The 21,872-nt window shown below is 42.2% G+C and overlaps 1 protein-coding gene across 1 annotated transcript in view; it reads left to right on the top strand.

Moving 5' to 3' along the window:
• The window catches only part of DDX23 (DEAD-box helicase 23), a 497,343-nt gene that overhangs the window by 267,104 nt on the left and 208,367 nt on the right, over positions 1-21,872 (top strand). The window contains exons 11-13 of the mRNA XM_044083796.1: positions 5,870-6,015; positions 6,161-6,338; positions 13,063-13,305. Of these exons, the coding sequence (XP_043939731.1) occupies positions 5,870-6,015; positions 6,161-6,338; positions 13,063-13,305 (567 nt within the window). The remainder of the gene's footprint in view (positions 1-5,869; positions 6,016-6,160; positions 6,339-13,062; positions 13,306-21,872) is intronic.

A 21,872-nucleotide genomic window follows, 5' to 3' on the forward strand; every position in this document is an offset into this window, starting at 1 on the left:
CATTGGCAGAGGCTCTCAGTAAAAATCTGCCCAAACAACCGAGACCTCCAAAGCAGAAATGCAAGCAACCTCCACCCCCCCCCAACACAACCCAAATGACACATAACCCACATACTCAGTGTGCCACTCAACTACAGCCCATAGGGCATAACGTACCCAACACTCTAGTCATAGATGACTCTATGGTCAGGCACACTGATGTTCCACTCACCAGGCTAAACAAGGAAAAAGTTACTGTCAGCTGCCTATTGGGTGCCAGGATCCGCCACATAACGCACGCACTCAGGTCACTCCACAACAAGTACAAATATGACTCTGTCATTGTCCATGTTGGTGTGATTGACGTGAGACGTACCTCCCTAGTCTTCATGAAAAGAGACATGGAGGATCTCTCCAGTCTTGTAGCCCAGGCAGGTATGACCCTAGCCCTGAGTAGCATCCTGCCATCACCCAGAATGACACCACAGTACAAGGACAAAATGATTGACTTTAACTATTGGCTAAGCTTCTGGTGTCATTCTAAGGGAATCCAATATCTGTCTACCTGGGATGACATGATCGACAGACCACGCTGCTTTGCCAGAGATGGCCTGCACCTGTCGCCCTTGGGATTCCGGATACTGGCAAAGTCTCTTGCCACCCCTGCAGTGCCTTTTTTAGACAAGGTTCAAATGACAAATTCACCACTGTAACAGGTACAAGCAAGTATAATCTGAGGGTAATGCTACTTAATGCTAGAAGTCTAAACCTCAAAATGCACTCACTCGAGGCACTCCTTAAAATGGAGAACATTGACATCTGTGCATTGACAGAGACCTGGTTCAAAGCTCCAGAGATCACCCCTGCATTACCACGCTATAATTCATACCACACCTTTTGGCCACCAAACCCGGACCGAAACACTAAAGGTGGAGGCATGTCCATATTCATTAAGGATATCCACACCTCCAAGCTAGTTGCTCGGCATAATGCATCCGAGATTATCCAAGTTCAACTAACTCTGGGCAAAACCGCAATCCAGATTGTAGCTTGCTACAGACCCCCCCCCCACCATGCCCCAGGACTTCCACTTATCTTTTCTTGATACACTGGAAAATATTAAGATATAACCCAACACTCTAATAATGGGTGATTTCAGCTACCCTACCATTAACTGGGAAAACTACTCGTGTACCAACTCTTTTGCTCAACGTTTTCTGGAAATTATCAATTCCAATGCCTTGGATCAACTTATCCACACTCCCACCAGGGGCAGCAGTATCCTAGACCTGGTCATCACCAACATGGGTGACCGGTGTTTCACACCAGAGGTCAGCTCCTCGTTGGTCAGATCCGACCACTAGGTAATCACCCTAGACATCCACATCCCGCTCCCACCCCCCCATTAGGAAAACAACCGTAAAAAATTCTCCAAAGCCAACTTCACACTTCTTAAGACAGAAGTGGCAAACTTCACGACACCCATGCAGATGGACAATAGAGGTACGACTGCTGAATCCTACACAAATGCACTTTATAAGCACTTAAACGAGTGCATGGATCGTGCTATCCCTAACAGAACCAAGATGCTGTCCTCCAAAAAAAGGAAGCCAATCTGGTGGTCTTCTGTCATAAACAAACTCTGCAACAGAAGAAAGAAACTGTTGCAAAAAAAGAGTAAAATCCCACGATTGGAGAACTCCTGGTGAGCCTCAGTAAGAAGCTGAGATCCCTCATAAAATCCTCCAAAGCTAGTTATGCAAACAAAATCGCCACTGATTCTAAAGACAACCACAAAGCATTCTAAAGCTATGTCAAGAATCTCAATGGCAACACTCAGATCTGCTCTGAGTTACAGCACAATGACACTAAATATACAGAACCAACTGATACTGCCAACATCCTAACAGATAGGTTCAGTGCTAACGTTACCCCCCTCTCACCCCCTAAAGGGCCCATCTTTATACTGGAAGAATGCAAAGTTCCTGTAATCACGGCTGCACAGGTAAAAAAACTCACTCTCCAAAGCCAAGAACACAGCATCCATGGGACCTGACAACATCCCAGGCTGCCTTCTACATGAACTACAGAATGAACTGGCACCCCACCTAAGTACCATGTTCATTCATAGCCTCACCTCAGGCTTTGTGCCCATTGAATGGCGCACCGCAGCGGTTATCCCGCTCCACAAAGGGGGGGCCACGACAGACCTCGGGAACTACCGTCCCATTAGCCTGATGTGCCTGGTCTGCAAGGCCATGGAATGCATCATCATGGAACTCATAAACAAAGACATTGGAGATCTCCAAACTCTGGACCCCACACAGTTCGGGTTTGTAAAAGGCAGATCATGTCTCCTAAACCTGATAGACTTCTTTGAAGTAGTCACCAAAGCCATAGATGAGGGTAAGGTGGTTCACACAGCCTATCTAGATCTCGCCAAGGCGTTCGACACCATCCCCCACTTTGGAATTATTGATAAACTCACTAAACTAGGTATAAATCCCTATGTCACAAGATGGGTTGCCAACTGGCTTACTGACAGAACCCACACTGTGAAAGTAGCAGACTCCAAATAAGACTTTAGACCAGTGACAAGTGGAGTATCACAGGGTTCAGTTTTGGATCCTCTCCTGTTTGGTATCTACTTCTCTGAAGTACAGGCCAACACAGAAGGTCTTTGGCTAACTAAATTCACAGATGACTGCAAACTCGGAGCCATAATTGAAGCTCCTAACGATGTGGATATCCTATAAAAGGGCCTCACTGAGACAGATGCCAGATGTCAAAGCCATGGTCTCAAGCTCAATGCCAAAAAGTGCATTGTCACCCCCTTTGTTAAAAACTCTGTACCCATGAACTACCACATAGGTGGTAGTCTACTTAACACTGAAAGTGTAGTAAGAGACCTTGGGACACAGGTGGACAGTAGTCTCTCCTTTGATAATCAGATTGCCACAGTGGTCAGGAAATCCTTCTACGTGGCACACCTCATCACAAAAGTTTTCTCATCCAGAAAAAAAGAGGTCATTGTTCCCCTCTTCTCGTCACTCATTAGACCCATTATAGAGTACAACGCCCCTTTTGGTATGTACCTCACAAGACATCTACAACAACCGGAAAGGCTGCAAAAATACCTCACAAAGAGGATTACTGGCCTCAAACAGATGCCTTATGCAGGCCGACTCAAAAAACTCCAGCTTTACTCCGTCACATATCGCCTACCCAGAGGCGATCTCTGCCTAACATACAAAGCTATGTCAAACCCAGAGCTGTTGGAAATGCTCCACTTAAAGAAATCCCAATCCCTCTGAGCTACACGCTCTAGGGACTTAAACCTTGTCACCACAATAAACAGAACATGCTGGAGGGATAGATTCCTGTCCCAGAGACATCCCATACTCTGGAACAGACTACCTATCCATGTCAAACAGAGCACTCTTTAAGAAAAATCTTGATGATTGGTTTGTTAACAGGAAATTCTCCCCGGTGATCACTTCTGTGGTTCTGCTTGACAGGGGCACAGGAAAATAATTTTTTTTTGGTGGCGAAAGCGAAGGTACCTTTTTGGCTAGGCTTGTATAGGCCCTAGGGCCAATAGCCTAGTACCTATCTATGAACCTATCAACCAATTTACCTTTCACCGAAACTCAAAACTGCGAGACGACTTCAATGAAAGCCCATTTCTATGAAGCCAAGGATCACCGACACAGTGTTACAGGGTAAAGAGCCACTTTGCCACCAGGAGAAAAGAACTTCACAGAACAAATTTTAAACTCATGCAGTTGGGGGGCTTTGCCCCCCACCCCCCAACTAAATATGCCGAGTTTGAGATTGCACTACACTGGGGAAAAGGGCAAAGTTGACCATGGTGGCCAAGTGGTTCTTTACCCTGTAACACTGTGTCTGTGATACAAGGCTTTGTAGAAATGGACTTTCGTTGAACTTGGCTCACAGTTTTGAGTTTCGGTGAAAAGTAAATTTGTTAATCTAAAGTAGACTTATATATGTATATGTGTGTGTGTGTGTGTCTATATATATATATATATATATATATATATATATATATATATATATATATATATATATATACACACACACATATATATATATATATATATATATATATATATATATATATATATATATATATATATATATATATATATAATTTATTTAGGGGCCTGTGCCGAAATATCAAACTGCAAAAATATCACTGCTGAAATCATCTAACTGGCTTTTCACCTAAATGCCATTATTTCTTAGGATTTGGTGATTGCCCTTTCCCAATGTGTAGTTGTCTTGGAGATAACAGAGAGGGTGTAGGGTAATGCAAAAGGGCTTGCTCCCCTGCCAAAAAAAAAAAAAAAATTATTTTGTTTTACTGGCATTTAAGTGAAAAGATAGTTCGATGATTTCAGCATCGATATTCTGCCGTTTGATATTGTCACCTTTATAAAATGTTAAGTGTTGTGGGTATAAGTTGCCTTTCCAGGATCCACACATGCTCTGCATAATATCTTTAAGAGCATTGTATCCTAACAGCATCTGCCCCATTTGTAAAGACTTTGGTACTCTTACTTCGGCAGATTGCCAAAACAGGTTTGTGGTCATAGGGATTAATCTGACAGAGTCCGTGCCAACCACTTTTTTGATGTACTCTTGTAGTTATAAAAAAGAAGAAGAAAAAGGCAGGGAAACTCTTCCTACTAGAGAAATTCTCTCCAGCCAGAACTTCAATGGTGACAATTCCTTCCCCAGCAAAATACCTCTCTGCAATATCTCCTCCAGAACCCATAGTATGTCATAGATTCTTTCAGTCTTGACCGAGGCTGTTGTCACTGAGATTATCTCATCCTTAGCATCAGGAATTCTCCTGCGTCAAGGACAAGTCTACACACAGACGTAGGACAGGAGTTATTTTCCCTGCAAAGAAATTATTGACACCAGTTTCTTCCAGGCCTACTCCTCCTCCTTCAGTAAGATCACACGTGTCTGTCAGAAGTCTCACTCATTTTGATTGAGATCACATGAGGTTGGCCTTTGTCTAGGTTTAGGTTCGGTATGGCATCATTTTGGCCCTGACGGTGCCTACTGTGATTTGAAATATGACCCTTTTTCCACAAATTGCCTTTCCTCCTCTGGGACCAGTTTTGGCACTGGTAGTGACTGGATTTTGTGGTGTCTGTGTGTGTGTGTGTGTGTGTTGCACCTCAGACTAAGTGGAATTTGAAATTCCGAAGTATTCGGGAGTATCACAGCTTCAGACTTGGTATATATATTTCACATTGTCATACTTGCAGTCTTGTGTTTCTGAGGATTGTACTCAGAGTTCTTGGAACTTAAGTAGGAATGTAGTTTTTTTCTCGTCACTTTGTGATGGAGTTTTGTAATTAAGCAAAACTGCTTTGTGGAATTGGTTCACCTGTTCCATCAAAGAGGTGGCAGTGTGTTTTAACCATTTAAAAAGTGTTTGTTTACTAATTCTTATTCTGGATAGTATGTGTGTTATGGTGAGTTCTGTTATGACCCATCATGACTGTAACTGTATTTTATGAATATAATTATTTTTTTCCTGTGACTTAAATTGATCTGCTGCTTTCTTTATTAGTGTATTTGCTAACACTTTTATGTCATTCTTTCAAAATATCCTGTCTGAGGTGGATCAGTGAAGCACTGCACCTGACTTGTACAGATTCTTAAGAGTATATTTGTTGTCTGTCATGCCATAAAGTATATGTGACATGCTGATTCCCTCCCTCCCTGTAAGTATTTATTATTCCTAGACTTGAACCATAGTAATTCATTTGGCTTTTACCCATCTCTATTGTCTTACTAAATCAGCTGCCTTTTCAGATGCTTTTGTGTAACAGTTCTTTTCTTTTCTAAGGAACCAACACCTATCCAGCGGCAGGCTATTCCGATTGGATTACAGAACAGAGACATCATCGGAGTGGCAGAAACGGGTAGTGGTAAAACTGCTGCTTTCCTTATACCTCTACTGGTATGGATTACCACATTACCTAAAATTGAAAGGTAAGGTGGTCTGAATTGTAAGCAGCTTGAATATGGACTAGCAATAAGCTGTTTTCACTGTTGCGCATTGTTTTTTTTCTGGAATAATAGTGATTTGTTATCCCGATTTTTCAGCTGTACATTTTCTGTTGTGGTTTCACTGCAGGATTGAAGATTCTGATCAGGGTCCTTATGCAATCATTCTTGCTCCGACCCGTGAGTTGGCTCAACAGATCGAGGAGGAAACAATAAAATTTGGAAAGCCACTTGGGATTCGTACTGTTGCTGTGATTGGTGGTATTTCACGAGAGGATCAAGGCTTCCGGCTGAGGATGGGCTGTGAGGTACTTAATTACTTCTTATTTCTGTCATCAGCTATCCTGTGCTGCATGTCATTGCTAAAATTTGTGTGTTGCTAGATTTTTACTGAAAGTCTGTGTGTGTGTGTGTGTGTGTGTGTAAAGCTTAAACTGCAGATGAATAGCTTTTGGGTGGATGGAAGACATTGCACCGTAACAGAAGTCCATCTGCTTCTCAGTGTTTGTGTGTGTGCGCGCGTTTATTTAAAGTTAAACTAGGGTAGTAGACTGATGCCAAATGGCCACATTTCATGTACAGGAGTACAGTATAGAAAAATAAGGAATAGGAGTTCACATTTCAAATTATACAGCAGAATAGAAGTTAATGTGGCATGAGTGTATGGAATCTGAATTATATTTCCAGGTGTGGTGATACCATTATAAAATCATAACAACAAATGAAGACAGCCTTGCGTATGGCTTGGTGTAAACATTCTTATCTTGATGAAATTTAAGAGGTACTAGTATCACAGTAGAACTGTATGACAAGGTTATTAGTATTTAACTAGTTATAAACATATTTTTTCATTATGAAGCTTTGTAGCATTGCTATCATGGCAGTAGTAAGGTAAAGAGAAATATGGTATTTAGATGAGCAGATTGCCTGTGTAGTGAGTGTTTAAGTTACATGGTTGGACATTGAAGCAGAATCATGTTGCTGTTTAACTTGGGTGTTTTAGTTGTTTTTACGTGATTGTGTTGTATTCAAGTGTTATTTCAGAGGGATTGAATCCCTGTAGTAGAGGTCCCAAGGTTGAAAAAGCATTGTTGATGGTAGATAGGGAATTGGTGAGCCTGAGATAGTATTGCACTGTTTTAATGTGAACTGAGTTGATAAGTAGTCCTTTTCACTGCTAGAAAGTAGGCTAAGAGGGGGGAGTTGTATCACTGTATAGGGTCTTGTAGATCAGGCTGAGAAAAGGGGGGCTATGCATTTGTTTATAGAGAGACATTTTGCTTTTTAGAATCTGATGCAGTGGTGCTCTGTGTATAGGTAACAGGAGAATGAAGTGACACGTTTTGCTCGAGAGCATCTGAGATTTTTAAGATTTTTCTTGGAGACATAGGCTGGTTGAGGTAATGCATACTCTAATTGTAGTTGGAGTATGTTTTGCTTATACCCCTCCAACCGTCAGTTATGAGGTAACAGGAAATTTTACAGCAGCTATAGAAGGTGGCAATGATTTTACCTTTTAAATTGTTTATGTGCAGTCATACCTCTCAACCTGGAAACATCAAAAATCTGGACAAAGGCCTATGAAAATAGGTACAAATCTGTACTCTGATTAACATAAAATTTACATACATAATTATGTAACCCCACCCACTTCCATGGAATTGTGGGATACCAACTTTCAAACGCGAACAGACAACCAAAATATGCCCCCCACACACACACACACACACACACACACACACAAGAAGCTGCTGCTGCTGTTAATATAAATGCACACACAAGTATCTCCTGCCTGCAATCATATAAATAAAAGAAAAAGATGTTGTTAAACTGGGAGACCTATTTGCAGGGATAACAATAAGTGCAGACTTACTTATTTTAAAATTTTACTGTCTGTGACAAACCACGGTGGTGGTGCTGCAGTAGCGTTGTCGCCTCACAGTAAGACGCTGTCCGGTTCGATTCTCAGCTAGAGCGTCTTCTGCGTGGAGACATGCCTGAATGGGCATCCCTTCGTTGAAGGTTGTGCGTCAGGCCTGGCAAGCCGGTACGTAAAAATCAACTGCCAATCATTAGCGGACTGGAGTTCCACTGTGGCGACCCCTAGCCGGGAAAAGCCGAAGGACACAAACAAACTGTCTGTGACAGCTGTGATTTGATTTCAGGAAGCCAGATAGCTCTACCATAACAAAATTAATGCTTAAGTTTGCATTTCTAGCAAAGGACTCCTACAATGTTTTCTCAGTTGAGTTTTTCTTTAGTCACCAAGTGCTTCTATTCCTGCTGTGGTTATTTCTGTTAAAATAGACACGGTACAATACTGCACAGTGGTGGCAGTGTTTACACCCCTAAACCCATGGGATGGAGCCAAAAATACTAATGACGCACTGAGGGAGAAATAAGTTTGCCCCAACACTTTCCGTCTTTCCAAACTTATTATTATGATTATAGTTTTAAGCTAAAAGAAAAGCAGCAAGCATGTATCAGTTTCCTTTTGCACATAAAGCAGAAATGATTGCACTATCAAAATATACAGCGTCAGCTAACACGTATCCGTTTGCTTTTGTATAAAAAAATAAATTATTGCACTATAAAAATATATGAATGATACTTCTCATAAATAAAAAAAAAAATTGTAGAGTTAAAAAAAAAAAAAGACACTTACTGGAGTGAGGAACCTAGCCATATGTGGTGGTATATGATCAGCTTAATTATGGAAGCAATCATGGTATTTAAGAGGTACACTTTGTTTCAAAATGAACATAAAATCATGGCTACCAGGATAACATATCAATTACTCTCAAACTTATTTAATCTAGTGAATTCTCAGTACTTCCATAAAGCACAAATCTATTTCAGTTATTCCCGTAAATAAAGATGGTATGGCTGTTATTCAGAGGAAATCTCCTCGCAGAGACCTGTCTCTCTGATTATTATTGTATTGAATCTTTCCTCTAGCAATTTCCATAATTCTTCAGGGGGTCTATCTTTCTGTTCAGTGTGCTTGAGGGTTATATATTAAAGTCTAATATTAGCCTCAGTAGTTTTCTTTCATTCACTTGTGTCAGACTGGAGACATGAGAACTCTAAGAAGAATGCAAACCACCAGATGCCATACTCCAGAAAGTACTAAATATGGCTGCTGAACTAAATGAAATAGTAAATATAAATAAACATCTCATGTTTTTGCATTGGGTTTTATTTTTTCCCAGTGTACGATGCGGCCCAGCTTTTAGGCTTACTCTTCACATTTTCCACACCTTTATTGTACTCTGTCCAGTGCCAAGTTTCATATGCCAAAAGTAGTAAAAAATGTGATTGTTCTACAATGAAGAATATTTTGAAGTTATTTAAACATTTGTTTATCTGTGAACTTCACTGTGAATGTCATAGAAAGCTATTGGTCAGGCAGTACAATGACCTTTCCAACGATCCTTGATAGAAATGTGTATCCAGACTGGGCCACTGTAAACTATGGGTTGCAGCTAGAAAATCTATTGCAGAAGTCAAAGTATAAGTGGAGGCAATAGTTTGCCAAATAACGATTAGGTAGTTTGCATATAATTTAATTTATAACCCAGTGCAGGAGCCAGGGACATCTCAGACCTTTTTTTTTTTTGTTCCTCATGTTGAGGAGCACAAAAAGTGACCTAGCTTGCTCTAGAAGCACTAGCCAGACAGTTTTGAGAAACAAACCTTCTCTAGTTCTCTCCCTTCAAGAGTAGAGGATCACGAGAACAGGAACTGGTACAGAATGATAGATGAGCCAAGTAAGGCTCTGCGGCTGCCCTAAAATTTCCCCTTCTAAATAATATCCTACCACACACACACACACACACACACACACACACACACACACACACACCAGTTCCTACCCAAAATAAGCAGCTCCGTCCACCACGAAATGAAGGCTGAAGTCGATCAGGGCTGCATCAGGCAGAAAGCAGTCCATTCTTTCCCATGAAGCAGCAGAAGAGAAGGTGTCCTTCCCGCTTGCAGCAGATCCATGCAAAAAGCAGCAGTAGTTGTTTCCTTCCTGCTCGCACAGAGCTGACGTCATCGCACACATGATGACGTCAGCTCAAAACACAGAAAAAATAAAATTTTAAAGAAGAAGCCAGGGAAATTGGAAATGAAGTGGTGCCACTCTGGAATCGTGGCACCCCAATGTTTGACCCCAAAACTCTGTAAAAAACGAGTAATTCGGGATGGTTGGGAGGTCTGTGTGCAATGCATATTTAGAGTTGGAACCACGGTGACACTGAGGTATTTGATAATACCAGCTGTCTATGATGGTTATTGTAGGCTGTTGGAAAGAGAAGCTGAATTAATTTTTTCAACTTTTGGTGACGTCTAAAGAACATTATTAATTAATGTATTTATTTTTATTGTTCTGTGTTAGTTGCACTGTTTAGTACAACCCACATGAATAGATTTAACATATGGAGAGTACATTGTAACTTGTGTAGAACTGTTTTGTAGTTGTTGGATTGATGCACTATAGAGGACTTAAGTTGTCAGTATAAATTATACGATTGGTCTCCTTCAGGTATGTTGGCAGGATGTTGATGAAGAGTATTTGTGCTAGATCTGAGCCTTCTGCAACATCTATGATTATGTTTTTGAAGGTTTGAGAGGGAATTTAGTTCCAACTGCAAAGGTTCTTTTTTTCTAAATAGTTTAAGAACTACTGTGTGAAGGGGTATTATTGGCTTTGTGCGTTTACTGAGTCAAAGGCTTTGCTGAAGCCAAAAGAAAGTGAAATTTGCAAGGATGTTAGCTATGCTGTCTACAGTAGCTTGAGTTCTTATGTCTATAATAAAACTATACCAGTGGACAAGTGAGTATGTTATATTGATAGATGTACATAGTGAGTTGTTTATATGTTTCTTTGTCTAGTAGTTTGCCTAGGTGAGAAACTAGTGAAATAGGCCAAAAATCTGTTGTACTGTGAGGTTTGCTACATTTAGGAATGGGGATGACTGTTGCTTTCTTCCAGGTTTAAGGGAATGTTTGTTGAGAAAGAGGAAGGTTGAATAGATGGGATAAGAAGTTAAACAGCAAGTCGCGGAACTATTTAATGCAATATAGGTAAATGCCATTGAATCCAGCAGTTCCATGGTTGGAAAGAGATTGAATTAATTTTTAATATCTTTTTGGATGATTGTTTGCTTGAGTGGGGGTGGATTGGTGAAGTTTGCTGGTTGATGTATTTGTGGAATGTCAGAGGATTCTGTTGCAAACTTCTTTGGATTAAAAGATTGTGGTTTGATATTTGTTTTATTGTAGCCTGTTTGTTTTCATTCTTTCTTTCAGAATTGTCTGGGGTTTTAGAAAGCTGAATATTCTTTTTGACATAACTGGTTTTAGTATGCTGGATTACCCTCCGCTTGACCTTACAAGTAAATGTAGTTGTTATAATGTTATGTTACATTTGTCGCTGTAGTGAACTCTAAAAATGGAGTTTGTGTTGTGGTAATTCCTGTAATGACTTCTTTTGTTTGTAGCTTTCCATTCTTGTATTGAACAGTTGCTTTATATCATCTACTTGTTATTCTCATTGTTTAATACTTAACTCTGTCGCAGCTTGCATTTTTTTTTTCTGTAGCCATCGGCAAGTCTTGGAGTAGTCTGTGGCCTTACCACCTCTATTGAAAAATCCATATCTTGTGAAGTACAGTATATGGCCATGGTAGTAGGTCTCTCTCATGGGTGGATTACATTTTTTTTTTTTAGTGCTGATTGTACATAAATTTTATACCAAGAGGTTTGCTGGCCCTAGCAACAGCATCAGATGTGATTTTATCATTTGTTAGAATAATTATTGTGCACTGTTCTAGACTAAGTAAGTGCACCTCTTCCCATACCTCTCACGTGTACCTCATAACGTACCTCATTTGGGGTCTTAAAAAGTTCATGTCCCTCGAAGTTCCACATTGAAAGAGTCTGTCACACATTCAATGTTAGGAATTTTTTTTTAAGTGGAATCCATGGTAAATAAAATTAATCATATTAATTCATAAAAAGGATCTTTTTTGTAAGTAAAACAAGCATATTTTAACCATCCTATGATCTTCCTAGTTGAAGTTTAGTAAGCTATTAGTATGCGTTCCACATTTTGCCCATTTGTTCCACATTATGAAGGTGAGCATTCCTCATTTTGGAGATGGAAGATTGAGAGCTATGCCTCTTCCAGCAACAAAAAAATGTTTCTGCCGTGGTAATGAGGCATCCACTTTAGTAGTAATAAACTGTTAAGACATTGTGGATTCCTTACCTTGTTTAATCTGGCTTGCAGTAATGTGTATTAAAATGGGAATACATGATTTATTTTTGGTAGAGACACATGCAGCAAGTCATTGTCTTGTAAGACTTAAAAGTCAAGGAAACTTAAGCATCATAAATTGTTTTACATCGGACCCTTTACACTTCACCGTTGACTTCCATAGAGGCTAGCCATATGACCCCTCCTGCAATAACAGTAGTCAGTAAAAACTGACATAAGTTTGATGTTTTCTGTCTGTTAAGATGTGGTATCTTGGCAGTCTAGGGGAGGGTAAAACAACAAAGCAGTAAGTCCTGTACAAACAATAAATGTTAATAATCTGTGGTAAGTGAGACAGTGCTAAGTTTATATATGCTATGTTTATATATGAGTGCTAAGTTTATATATGAGTTAAAATATAGTAACCCTGTGATCTGCAAACATCCTGTACACATGCATCACCTCTTGAAGCAGTCATATAGTTTTACAGGGTTGGCCTTCTGTTTCTCATAGATCCCATCCTACAGAGCATTCATAAGCATTTCCCCTGTCCAGCTTTATCTGAGTGAAGTTGATGATGCCTGGCTGTTTTTACTCTTCTGATGAGCTAGCCCACTTGGTTCAGTAAGCTTAACTCAGTGTACTGTCATGTGTAGTATGATTTGTGTGCAGCAAGTAGTGCTGTCAAATAAGTGACAGCAACTGTCTTTATTCTCAAAACAGCTAGTACTCTGTAATTAATGTTCTGTTATTTTTTATCTGTCTAGATTGTAATTGCCACTCCAGGTCGTATGATTGATGTGCTGGAGAACCGTTACCTTGTTCTGAGTCGGTGCACCTATGTAGTTCTTGATGAAGCTGACAGGATGATTGACATGGGTTTCGAACCAGATGTTCAGAAAATTCTTGAACACATGCCTGTAACTAATCAGAAACCAGACAGTGATGAAGCAGAGGACCCAGAGAAGATGCTTGCAAACTTTGAGTCTGGAAAACATAAGTACAGACAGGTATGAGCAGGTCTGTTTATGCTCTTAGATTTTTAATGGAATGGCAGTATTACTTTGGCAGTGAGTACTTCTACTTTCTGTTACTGTATTATGGTAAAGTAAGCAAACAAAAATTATTTTGTTCTCCTTTTTACTCTGCATGCTGAGTATGTTATATTTGCCCCCTTAAAAACAGGGATCTGCAAAGCCTTTTGTACACTATGTAGTACAAAGTATTTGGAGTAGGTAGTTGTGTATGAGTTTGTGACATGCACTAGATCTGTTTTGTTGCACAGCATGTACATGTATTCAGTCTGCGCAGATCATTGAAAGGAAAGACTTATGCTTGAGCTATATTTTGCATAATTTTTAGGCATGAGAAATAGGCTAGACACAGTTGGCACAATGGTTAAGGATTTTTTCCTCCCGTGTACAAGATAAAAGATTCAAGCCTGACCATTGGTCAGTGCCTGTATGGAGTTTAGATGTTATCTTTGTGTCGCTGTGGGGTTCCTCCCACCTCCAAAACACACGCTGAATGTTTCAACCTCAAAACTGAGGTGAGTTGAGTTGAAGAAGAAGAATGGTAGTGCCTCAAAATTCACACACAGTGTAGTTGTGGGCAACAGTGCAGACTCGAGATGGCACATGTTGGGGGAAGAGTTGTATAGACCAGCTGCTTTTGTGCATCAATTGTGGTATGCAGTATCCTCTAGATAGAAGAGTACAGAGCACAGACTACACGCGATTTGGTTGCATTGACTAATGTCGCTAAAAATGGGCATGGTATTTGCTGGGTTGAAGACCCAGCCTACTCTGACATATGCCAGGGATCCATGCTAACTGTGGGGAGGTGTCTGTATATTTCTGTTTTGGCCAGTGTATCCCATCTATAAAGCCCAGCAGCCCTGGGCCAATAAGCTACTTAGATGACTGGTGTTCAGTTTATCAGCTTGTGTTATGAGGGATAGCTCTGTTGAGTAAAATGCTGGATGTAAAGCCAGTCAACATGCCAAACAGAAACTAAGGATTACACTCAATACAGGTTCACTGACTGAACAGAGCACGGAAGTGGATAACATGATGGTAATGAGGAGACTGGACATCCTCTGTGTCTAGGAGACGAGATGGAAGGGCAGTGCAGCAAAACCACTTGCTCCTGAGTCTACTGCTCGTCGGTAGAATGGACTAGAAATTGTGTCAGAATTGTTGTAAGGGAGAGACTTCAGAAGGCAGTGAGAAATGTTATCAACATTATGGCAGTTAGACTTTGGTGTAAGGATAGGGCAGCATTCAAAATCTTGGCCTATGGCCCCACAGCATGGTTGTGACAGTGAGAAAGAGTGCATTCATGCTGTAGTTGCAGGACCTATTAAATTAAGCTGGACAGTATGAGTTGCTGTTAATCATGGGAGACTTGAATGCACATATCTGGACAGGTAGAACAAGATATGTGGACTGCTTGGGTCCACATGGGTGGAGTAACAGGAATAAAGAAAGAGAAGCCATTCCAGATTTCTGTCTGGAAAATGGCTTTATGGTGGCCAACGCATGATTTAGCAAGAGTGAGAGTCACAAGGTCACATATGAGAGGTCAACATGCATCTAAGGGAGACATCCTCCTAATAAGGAAAAGGTACTGAGGTAGAGTCAGTGATTGCAGAGTCATCCCCAGGGAAACAGTTGGCCCACAGCCTAGACCACTGGTTGCTACAATCACCTGCTAGCAGTGGTCATAAAAGGCTCTTAGGGAAACAGAGAGTAGGCTGAAGACCTGGAAGTTGACGGGAGAAGAATGCACAAGAGTTCAAGGAATTACTTAAAGAACTAGCACCTCAGGAAGAAGAGGAAGTAAGTGGAGTTGTAGAATGGCAGCATCTCAAAACAGTATATGTTACGATTATGGAACAGATATTCGGCCATGCCACGTACGGAAATAAGGTACATAAGGAAAGGTGGTGTTGGAATGCAGAAATCCAAGAAGTCATCAAAAGTAAGAAAGAAGGAATGCAGGAAAAGTTCAAGGTAGAAAAGACCGGCCAAGCGAAGAAGGAATACTGGTTGGCTAACAGATGCCAAGAGAGCAATTGCAATAGCTAAAGAGCATGGCATCAGAGGCACTCTGCCAGCTTCTGGAAAGTGACTCAGTTGTTGGTACAAAGAAACTGTCAGGTTGTAAGGCATACAGAGAGATAAAGAAGACAGTTTTCAGACTCCCTTCATAAGGGATACCAGCAGCAGCCTGCTCACCAGCCCTTCGGACATCAAGAGCAGATGGAATGGAGTACTTTACTTCCAGCAGCTTCTGAGTGAAGAAAACCCCATAGAATCTGTACTACCCCTGACACACCCTACAATGAAAGAAAAAGAAGAGGAACCCTTCCTTGAAGTATGAACAGCTCTAAGGAAAATGAAAATGTGAAGTTGTTTTGTCTCGCCGTTCATTCTTCACTGATGGGTTCGGAGCCGATCGCTCGGCTCCGAGTCAGCCAATTGCAAAGCTTGAGGTCTTCAAATAGCTCGAGGCCAAGTCCCTATCCCATGATGCACCCAGAGTTACCTCAGATCTAGTTTACCACTGCAGCAGATCGGAGGCTCTGCATTAGCTTGGGCCAGTAAAACTTTTTTTCATTCGCTGCGGTGGTACGGCGTTATCGTTGTTACCTCACAGCAAAAGGTTTTCCCGTTCGATTCTCGGCTTGGCTTGGGAGTGCCTTCTGTGTGGAGTCTGCATGTCCTCCCTGTGGTTGGGTAGCGTTCGAAAGACATGCGTGCGTAAATGGGCGTGCCTTCGTTGAAGGTTGGGCGTCGAGCTGGCACCTCGGCATTTCGTAAAAAATCTACTGCCAATCATTAGCGGACTGGAGTTCCACTGTGGCGACCCCTTACCGGGAAAAGCTGAAAGACAAACAACAACCTTCTTATATTGATATTTAGATAGTTTTAGGTAGTTTTGAATAGCTTTATAAAGCTCTTCTAGCTTTTTGGTGTGTTTACCTTCATTAAATTCCCTTCCCATTAGTGTGCCTTAAAATTCTAGTTGGCCTCTTGTTTTGGGCCTAGTTTAAAACATTTTTGTGATTATTTCAGTGTGTTGTTTCAGTGACCATTTGTCACAATTTATACTTAATAGTTAGGTAGTTTATAGTTATTGCTGTGTGGTGTGTTTAGCCTTAAAATTTTTTAGAAAAGGCTTGGATTTAACATTACTGTTGAGGTTTTACAGGTGACAGTAAATTTTGTCATATAATTCTTCCTTAGAAAATCTTAGATAAGGTTAGTTATGTCTTATAGCAGCTATCCTCTTTTCATTGCATAGTCTGCTTATATTTTTATTATAGTGTGTTTTAGACTGACCTTTTTTTTCTGTCTCTTTAACATTGACATTAGTATTACTCTGTGTGTGTGTGTGTGTGTGTGTGTGTGTGTGTGTGTGTGTGTGTGTTTTTATTTAAATCTTGTTGACAATTACTGTTTAGAATTGTTTGTGGTGACAGTAATTTTCTCTTTGAGATTACAATGGCTGACCAAGAGAAGCATCCTAAGTCAGGTTTCAAATAGTGCCCAAAATGTGGCCAAAGGATGTCTGTAACAGACAGCCATGTAAGTTGTGTACTGCATAGGAGCCCTGCATTTACAAGATAGCTGTTCTGTATGCCATTCCTACTCCTCCAGGGTTCTACAGGAAAGGAAAAGAAAATTAGTAGACAGAGGTTTGTTGAAACCTTCCTTTCAAGAAGCTTTGAGCAACCAAGATGGAGCCAGCAAGTCCTCAAAGTCTTCTAAGTCTTCTGCATCAAAGAAATTAAAGAAATCTTCGACTTCGGCTCCACTGCCATCAGAACGGACATTTTTTTCTTTTCGGAGCCAGTCTTGGAACCGGTATCCTAAACTCCTAAGAGTCCATTATTACAGTCGGTACCACCTTCGGTGTGCTCATCTCGGTCCTCTATCAGCGTTTCTGATCTGGATGTGGATTATGTGGTGCAGAAGCTGTTATTGGCACCGGCCTTGGCAAAAATTTTATTGGCTTCAACCCAAATGGCTTCGGAGCCGAAGACCCTTACACCAGCTCAAACTGTTCCTCCTCCGAGCCATGCTGGTCCTTCGGAGCCGGAGGAGTCAGACCTGTTGATTGTGGAACCCTCTGAGCCGACACCTGCTCCACTGTCTTTGGCTCCTTTTACTCTGACATCCTCAGTGCCGATCGAGGACTCTAGGAGCCGGCACTCTTTGGTCGGGTCCGGGGAGGACAGTCAGACCGACTTGTCGGTTCCGACTCTGCCTCTCATGGCCTCGGCTCAGATGAGCTTGGCTCCTACCTCTAGTTCGGAGCCCACTGTCCCGATGCCGGGAGTATCGATGGTCTCCTCGCATCTGAGCAGGGGTCATTTCGATGGCTTAAGAAGAGCCATGTCTCCTAAGACATCTTCGACCTCAGGTCTGGCTTCCTCCTCTGCTAAAGCGCCTGTGTCTGCTTCTGCTTCACACATCCTGACCAAGCGTAGAGACTCAAATCCTCAGGAAGCCCCATTGGTGGCTTTTGCTCTTCCGAGACCTCACCAGAAGCTCCCACTGATGAGGTTCCCAGGAAGAGATTGTGCAAGAGGAAACATCTAGACTCTCCCCAGGAGTCTGTAACATCTGATACTGACTTGGATGAGTCAGAAGGGTCCCCACGGTCTCCCTCTGAAGATATCTCCTTCGTTGAGATATTTGAAATCCTGAGACAGAGGGGTGACTGGCCATCCAAAAACCCTACTGAGGATGAGTCAGTTCTCCTGAAGGCTTTTGGGTCTCAGCCCTCCACCTCTTGGGTGTCTCCGCCCTTCGATGAGCTGATGCAGCTGGTCTCACGAAGGGCATGGGAGTCTCCAGATACTATGGAGCCTGTCCCTAGGAGGCCTAATAAATTAATTTCTGCCCCCCTTGACAAATCTTTCTTGACAAAAGGTGTGCCAGTTGATGCCATGGTGGTGGCGACAGCCACCAAAAAGGAATTGTCTGAAACTTCTTCGTCTATCCATTCTCCTAACAGAGACTCCAGGATTATGGATAGATATTGGAAGCGCATGTTTAGTTATGTGACTTTTGCTCTTCGTTCGCTCAACTATTTAACCCATTTTACCAGATTACAAAGAGATCTCCTTAAAGAGCTAGGAGATACTCTGCAGGAGCTACCGACAAAGTTGCCGCCCAGCTTGTTGTTGTGTCTCTCAGCTTTTCCCGGTTAGGGGTCGCCACAGCAGAACTTCCGTCTGCTAATGATTGGCAGTAGAGTTTTATGTGCCAAGTTGCCAGCTCTGACGCACAACCTTCAACGAAGGTACGCCCATTCACGGATGTCTCCACACAGAAGACGCTTTAGCTGAGAATCGAACAGGACAACGTCTTACTGTGAGGTGACAACGCTACCACAGCACCACCACCGCAGTGCAGCTTGCTACACTCATTTCTATAGTAAACTCATCCATGCGCCTCATTTCATATGCAGTTGTTGGAACGAGTAGGGCAGCGGGTACAGGAGTTGCTCTTAGGAAACACTCCTGGATGCACTTGTGTTCCTTCGCGGAGCCCTTCAAGTCATCCTTTGTATACTAGAATAGTCTGGATCCCAGATCTGCTGGTTTCAGGACTTCAGTCTGTGTTTCTGAGTGGTCTAGACCTTGTTGTGGTAGTAGGAGGACCTTCTGCTTATCATTTAGAGTGGTAAGCGTTAGAGCAGCCTATCTGTCACAGGAGGAGTGGTTTCCAGTTCTGAAATTAACCTTATTGGCCATTTTGGGATAATTTCTATCCCTTTCAACCTTGTGAGTTAAAAACTCATGTTTGCATGAGTTTGTGCATCGCACAGTGCCGCTTAGCTGGGGTTAAACTATTCCCGGAGCCATAAAGTCTGCTGTTCAGTTTTTCCCTTAGAACTAGCCAGATTCTTAATTTTAGCACTTGAATCTGCTTTTTCATGCTCAGCACTGGTTTAGAACTGTTGTCAGCACTAAATAAACCACAATTTACTACAGCACTCAACCTTCCTCATTACTTAGTGGTTAACCGTTTTTTTTATACTTATCTTCCTCAGTTGCTTAGAGGAAAACAGCTCTAGCACTTACATCCCTCACTTGTCTAGAGGAAAGTATTGATTATCCAGACATGTCCAAGGGACAGCTCCCGGTGTTCTCTCCTGTCTACCTGATGAATCTGGGCATCCTGAGGCAATGTAGCAATTGCCTCATGTACACTGACAACCCTCTCCTCCTACCACCCAACACTACAACCTGTGAGAGATGCATTTATCTAGTCAAACTGGAGGCAAAGCTCTCTCAACCCGAGACTGAACTTGTCTGTCAAGAGGAGAAGGTAAACACTTGCACCACACTACACTCATCACATAAACCCACTAAACCTACACCACCAATATCCACACATAGATACACAAAAACATTCAGAGAGGCTCTCAATAATAATTTGCCCAAGCAACAGTACCTCCAAAGCAGAAACACAAGCAACCTCCACCCCTCAACACTATCCAAAAGACACATAACCCACAGACTCCGTGTGCAACTCAACCACAGTCGTTAAGACAAAACGATATACCCAACACATTAGTCATAGATGACTCTATAGTCAGGAACACTGATGTTCCCCTCACCAGACTAGACAAGGAGAAGGTTACTGCCAGCTGCCAGTCGGGTACCAGGATCCGCCACATAACCCACACACTCAGGTCACGCCACAACAAGTGCAGATATGACTCAAGTCATTGTTCATGTTGGTATGAATGACCTGAGATGTACCTCCCTGGACTAAATGAAAAGAGACATGGAAGATCCAGGCAGGTATGACCCTAGCCCTGAGTAGCATCCTACCTTCGCCCAGAATGATACCACAGTACAAGGACAAAATGATTGACTTCAACAATTGGCTAAGGTTCTGGTGTCATTCTAAGGGGATCCAGTATCTATTTGCCTGGGACGATGTGGTCGACAGGCCACGATGCTTTGCTTTGCCACAGATGACCTGCACCTGTCACCCGTGGGATTCCGGATACTGACTAAGGCTCTTGCCACCCCTGTAGTGCCTTTTTTAGGCAAGGTCCAAATGACAAACCCACCACTGTAGCAGATACACACAAACAAAAACTGAGGGTAATGCTATTCAAGGCTAGAAGTCTAAACCTCAAAATGCACACACTCGAGGCACTCCTCAAAATGGAGAACATCGATATCTGTGCTGGGACTGAAACCTGGTTCAATGCTCTGGAGAGCACCCCTGCATTACCAGACTATAACTCATACCATACCTTTCGGCCATCTAACTTGGACCGGAACACCAAAGGCAGAGGTGTGTCCATATTCATTAAGGATATCCACACCTCCAGGCTAGTTGCCCAACATAATGCATCCGAAATTATCCAAGTGCAACTAGCTCTGGGCAAAACTGCAATCCAAGTTGTAGCTTGCTACAGATCCCCCACCATGCCCCAGGACTTTCACTCCTCTTTTCTTGATATACTGGAAAATATTAGGGTCCAACCAAACAGCCTAATAATGGGCGATTTCATCTACCCCATTAACTGGGAAAACTTCTCATGTACCAACTCCTTCGCTCAACGCTTTCTAGAATTCATAAACTCCAATGCCCTGGATCAACTTATCCACACCCCCACCAGGGGCAACAATATCCTAGACCTAGTCATTACCACATGAGTGGCCGGTGTTCCACACCTGCAGCCAACTCCTCATTGGTCCAACCATAAGCTAATCACCATAGATATCCACATCCCACCCCCACCCCCCATTAAGGAAACCACTGTAAAAAATTTCTCCAAAGCCAACTTCATGCTTCTTAAGACAGAAGTGGCAAACTTCACGGCATCCTTGCAGAAGGGCACTGCAGCTATGACTGCAGAATCCTGCACAAATGCACTCTATAAGCAATTACATGAGTGCATGTATTGTGCTATCCCTAACAGAACCAAGATGCTATCCTCCAAAAAAGGAAGCCAATCTGGTGGTTCCCCGCTGTAAACAAACTCTACAACAGAAGGAAGAAGCTGTTGCAGAAGAGAGTAAAATCCCATGAGTGGAGGAGCTCCCTGGTCAGCCTCAGTAAGAAACTGAGATCCCTCATAAAATCCTCCAAAGCTAGCTATGAAAACACGATTGCCTCTGATTCTAAGGACAAGCTCAGCCATTCTATAGCTATGTCATTAATCTCAATGGCAATACCCAGGTCTGCTCTGAGCTACAGTACAATGGCACAAAAATTACAGAACCAATTGATATCACCAACATCCTGTCTGATGAGTTCAGTGCTAACTTTACTCCCCCACCCCCTAAAGGGCCCATATCTATACCAGAAGAATGCAGAGCCCCTGCAGTCACAACTGCACAGGTAAAAACTGCACTTTCCAAAGCCAAGAATACAACTTCCATGGGACTGGACAACATCCCAGGCTGCGTTCTTCACGAACGTCAGAACGAACTGGTCCTCCACCTAAGCACCATGTTCAATCATAGTCTCATGTCAGGGTTAGTACTCACTGAATGGAGCACACCAACAGTTATACCAATCCACAAAGGGGGAGC

This window comes from Protopterus annectens, chromosome 9.part0, assembly GCF_019279795.1.
Source record: "Protopterus annectens isolate FY-2018-M chromosome 9.part0, PAN1.0, whole genome shotgun sequence".
Classification (NCBI taxonomy): domain Eukaryota; kingdom Metazoa; phylum Chordata; order Ceratodontiformes; family Protopteridae; genus Protopterus; species Protopterus annectens.